This window comes from Herpailurus yagouaroundi, unplaced genomic scaffold, assembly GCF_014898765.1.
Source record: "Herpailurus yagouaroundi ecotype Mexico unplaced genomic scaffold, PumYag 67793, whole genome shotgun sequence".
Lineage (NCBI taxonomy): Eukaryota > Metazoa > Chordata > Mammalia > Carnivora > Felidae > Herpailurus > Herpailurus yagouaroundi.
Genome location: NW_024420586.1, coordinates 18,093,671 through 18,097,939, shown reverse-complemented (window position 1 = coordinate 18,097,939; position 4,269 = coordinate 18,093,671). Strand labels below are relative to the sequence as shown.

Sequence of the window (4,269 nt, the reverse complement as noted above, 5' to 3'; positions counted from 1 at the left end):
AATGTTCCCGCAAGGCATTGAAGTGATCAGGCCTGCAACTGGCGGCGTGTGGATTCTCCGCGGGCCCCGGAGTCGCCTCGTCATCAGCAAAAGTGCCGCACGGTGGGTGTGCGTTTGGCCCTGCCTTGTAAAGCACCCCGACATCTCCCTAGATCTGGTGCCTGTGTGCCTGTGTATATACTCCCTAGATCTGGTGCCTGTGTATATACACAGCGTGTCTAGAGAGACTGGAGGTAAACACTTTTTTAAAAAGTGAGAGCTTGATTAGCCGAACACCACAAGGCCCTGGGAAATTGAATTTAAAGGAAAAATTGGGATAATTGGAACAGCGTATAATATCGAGAATGTTAAACACACACGTCAGCTGAGCACACAGAGTTTATGGCGAGCCCTGATTAAAATGAAGTTTCTGATAATCAAAGTTTTAATGGCAGAGGCTCATTTGAATCTCTTCTGTCTCAAAGGGAGATTAGATATCGTGTGCACAGAATATCTTGTGATAGTTTCCATTCTTCCCGTTGGGTCACATGCATGCTCTGTATGTATTTATTTCATAAAAAGTAACCTACCCTTTGGTCTGCCCCAAAATAGCCAAAACAGGACTTGCCGCAGATGTGTTTATCAGATTGCTCTGCAAATGCAAGGAGAGGAAAAGTCTGCCTATCGCCTCAGTGATTTCAAAATCAAAGCCATCCCAGGCACACCAGAAGCCTAAAGCGGCCAAGAGATAGGCCGAGTTTATAAACTTCCATAATATGTTTATTGCAAGGATGGCAATTACCCAATATCCCTGCCCTCCTGGGTCTGAGATCAGAATATTTCCACAGAAAGAAATCTGCGTTTGACTGCATTTAACTGGTCATAATTCCAGATGTCTGGAATGTTCCCACACCAGGCGCAGGGTTGGGGAGGAAGAAAGGAAGCTGACGAGCACTCTGTTACAGCTTTGTCGTCGTCGTCGTCGAGTGTGATGGCATGTGGCTGCTGGTGCCTCGTCCTGTCCCCCGTGGCCAGGTGTCGGGGAGCATGGTTGTTTTCGGGGGAAATGGCAGCCTTTTCTGTTCACCTCTGGAAACCCGACACGTCACATCAGAAATGTAATTTCTTTTTCTTTTTAATGTTTGTTTATTTTTCGAGTGGGGGGGGCACAGAGAGAGAGAGAGAGAGACAGACAGACAGAAGATCCGAAGCAGGCCCCGTGCTAACAGCAGACAACCCAGTGCGGGGCTCGAACCCACGAACCGTGAGATGATGACCGCCTGAGCCACCCGGGCGCCCCCCAGAGATGTAATTCCTTAATGAAATGACTGCAGCGTGCGTAATTTATGCCAGAACAGAAACAGCTGACATGGCAGAAGGGACACTTGTCCCTGTGGTTGCAGGAGCACATGTGGGCCACATCGCTCAGGACTGAATCAGGCCAGCATTATGGGGGCAGCCGGCCAGGAGAATTGCCTCCTCACGCGCTCCTGTAAAGTGTTAAGGTTATTTACGGCGTGCATCCACACCGGCCCATTCTACCCGGGTTGTTGGAACACAAATTTGTGTGAGCCCGACCGGCTGTCCTGGACGCCTTCCCGAGCACGAACAAGAAAGGCAGGGTAGTTCTGCAGAATCACCGGGAGGATTTATTCTGCCCTTTCCTCTGGGGCTCTTCTGGCAAACATTAAACCTCACAACACCCCATTAAAGGAAGGTGAAGTCAGGGCGCCTGGGTGGCGCAGTCGGTTGAGCGTCCGACTTCAGCCAGGTCACGATCTCGCGGTCCGTGGGTTCGAGCCCCGCGTCGGGCTCTGGGCTGATGGCTCAGAGCCTGGAGCCTGTTTCGGATTCTGTGTCTCCCTCTCTCTCTGCCCCTCCCCCGTTCATGCTCTGTCTCTCTCTGTCCCAAAAAATAAATGTTGAAAAAAAAAATTAAAAAAAAAAAAAAAAAGGAAGGTGAAGTTACTCATTTCACAGGCAGTAAGACTGATGCGAAGGGTTTGCCTCCGTGGCGAGTTATAGCCAACGGCACAGATTCCGCACCCCCTCCTCCTCCGCCCCCCCCCCCCCCGCAGCAAACTGTGAGATGTGGTGGCAAAGGGATGGCATGGCCAAAGAGGTCACAGTTTCTTCTGATCGTTGCGGGGCGGGGGTGGGGTGTTAAAGTCTGAAGCCTTTACCCTTTTCTCACCACTGGGCCAACAGGAAGACTTTCTCCACTGGTCTCTATGCCAGAAAGTCTCCAAAGCCGGGTAACACACACCCTACGTGATACACCAGACAGTCCTCTGAGGGGTAGGGTTGATGGGTTGAATTGGCATCCCACCAAAATTGGTATGTTGAAGCCGTAAGCTCCAGTACCCCTGAACGTGACCTTACTTGAAGATGGGATGTTTACAGAGGTCACGGAGTTAAAAACGAGGCCATTAGGATGGGACTGGTGTCCTTATAAAAGAGGGAAATTTGGACACAGACAGACATAGAGGAAAGACCACATGAAAAGACACAGGAAAAAGACCGGCCAGGGAGAGAGGCCTTGAACAGAGGCCCCCTTGGGGCCCTCGGAAGGAATCAACCCTGCCGGCACCTTGATCTTGGACTCCTGGCCTCCAGAACCGTGCGACGGCACGCCTCTGTTGTTTAAGCTACGCAGCACGTGGTGCTTTGTCACAGCAGCCCTAGGGAGTTAATACAGGTAGGAAGAAAATGCCAGAAGTTTCCTTTCTGTCACTATGGTGGTTTGGCTTCTTGATCCTAATTCACGGCTCACGTGGAATGGAAATAACACCGCTGACCACATGACTTTGTGGTGTCTCCCACTGTAGGTCCTAGGTGGCTGTAGTCACATCAGCCTGGGCTCCAGACCTGCCCCAAATCTGTCGCCTGGAGCTCCTGATCAAGAGGAACAAGCAGGGGCGCCTGGGTGGCTCAGTCCGTGAAGCCTCCGACTTGGGCTCAGGTCATGATCTCACGATTGGTGCGTTCGAGCTCCACGTCGGGCTCTGCGCTGACAGCTTGGAGCCTGGAGCCTGCTTCCGATTCTGTGTGTGTGTGTGTGTGTGTGTGTGTGTGTCTTTCTCTCTCTCTGCCCCTCCCCCACTTGTGCGCTCTCTCTGTCTCTCTCAAAAATAAACTTAAAAACAAAGTGTAATTTAAAGAAAGAGAAAGAGAGAAACAAGCAGACATTCAGCACTGACCCCAATAACCCGAAGGCTCACAAGGCTCTAACGACAACGGGTTGATTCATCTCTACACTGTGGGCGTGAAGTCTGGGGCTGATGGCAAACGCGTAGTGGTGGTCATGAAGTGGAGATCCCTCCAGGGAAAACCCACCACCCCCTACCTGTGGACCACCATGAACAAGAACGCCCCGGCCACCCTCGGAAGCATCAGGTACAGGATCCACAAGAACAAGGACCACCCAGATCCGTACGTGGCCGCCATTCGCACAGCCAGCGCCATCCCTCGCCGCCAGAAGCCTGTGACGGTGAAGAGGAAGCGGCCCGCCCCACCAAGAGCTCCTGAGCACCTGCCCCCCACCTCCAAAGCAATAGAGATGTCAACCACTTCAAAAAAAACGAACAAACAAACAAAAACAAAAAACTGCAACCCGGAGCCACTCCCGGCCAACCTGCAGCCTGAAATAGCCAAGCCCAGCCAAGATCAATCAGATCCCCACAGCCCTGCTGGACCCCGAGCAAGAAAAATAAATTCCCATTATTGTAAGCCACTGAGTTTCGGAGTGTTTGTTCCGCAGCCTTATTGCGGCAAGAGCCGACTGTTACAATGACCAATATGCAACGTGCAGATTGACCCTGGGCCTTGTTTGGGCTGTATGTCACCGCTCGGCATCCAGTGTGACAGGTGAGGAATGCTGAGGCAAGAGTGGCAGTCCTATGACTTGGACAGCCTCCACCTCAAATGATTTTTCACCTTCAGCAAATGGCCTGTTATAAGTGCTATATTGAGTTAATTTACAGATTGTATTATGTCACTCTAACCAAACTAATCATCACAAAGCAGACAAGGGGCTTGAAATGATTCCTCTAACGAAACTGTGGCATAAAGAAAGTACTGTAAATGAAAGCATAAGCTAGGAAGAAGCTGGCAGAGCTCACAATTCTCTTAGATTGAGAGCTAGTTCATTTACAAAATTTTTCACACTCAGTGGCCCCTCGGTGGCTCAGTCACTTTGGCGTCTGACTCTTGATTTCAGCTCAGGTCAGTCTTGTGGTTTGTGGGATCGAGCCTCGCATTGGGCTCTGCACTGGCAGCCTGCTTGGGATT

General features: G+C 51.0%; 1 protein-coding gene across 1 annotated transcript in view; it reads left to right on the top strand.

The window, feature by feature from the left end:
* The window catches only part of LOC121026006 (uncharacterized), a 23,539-nt gene extending 19,767 nt beyond the window's left edge, over positions 1 to 3,772 (top strand). The window contains 2 exon segments of the mRNA XM_040468823.1: positions 3,141 to 3,210; positions 3,213 to 3,772. Of these exon segments, the coding sequence (XP_040324757.1) occupies positions 3,141 to 3,210; positions 3,213 to 3,772 (630 nt within the window).
* The last annotated feature ends 497 nt before the right edge of the window (positions 3,773 to 4,269 follow it).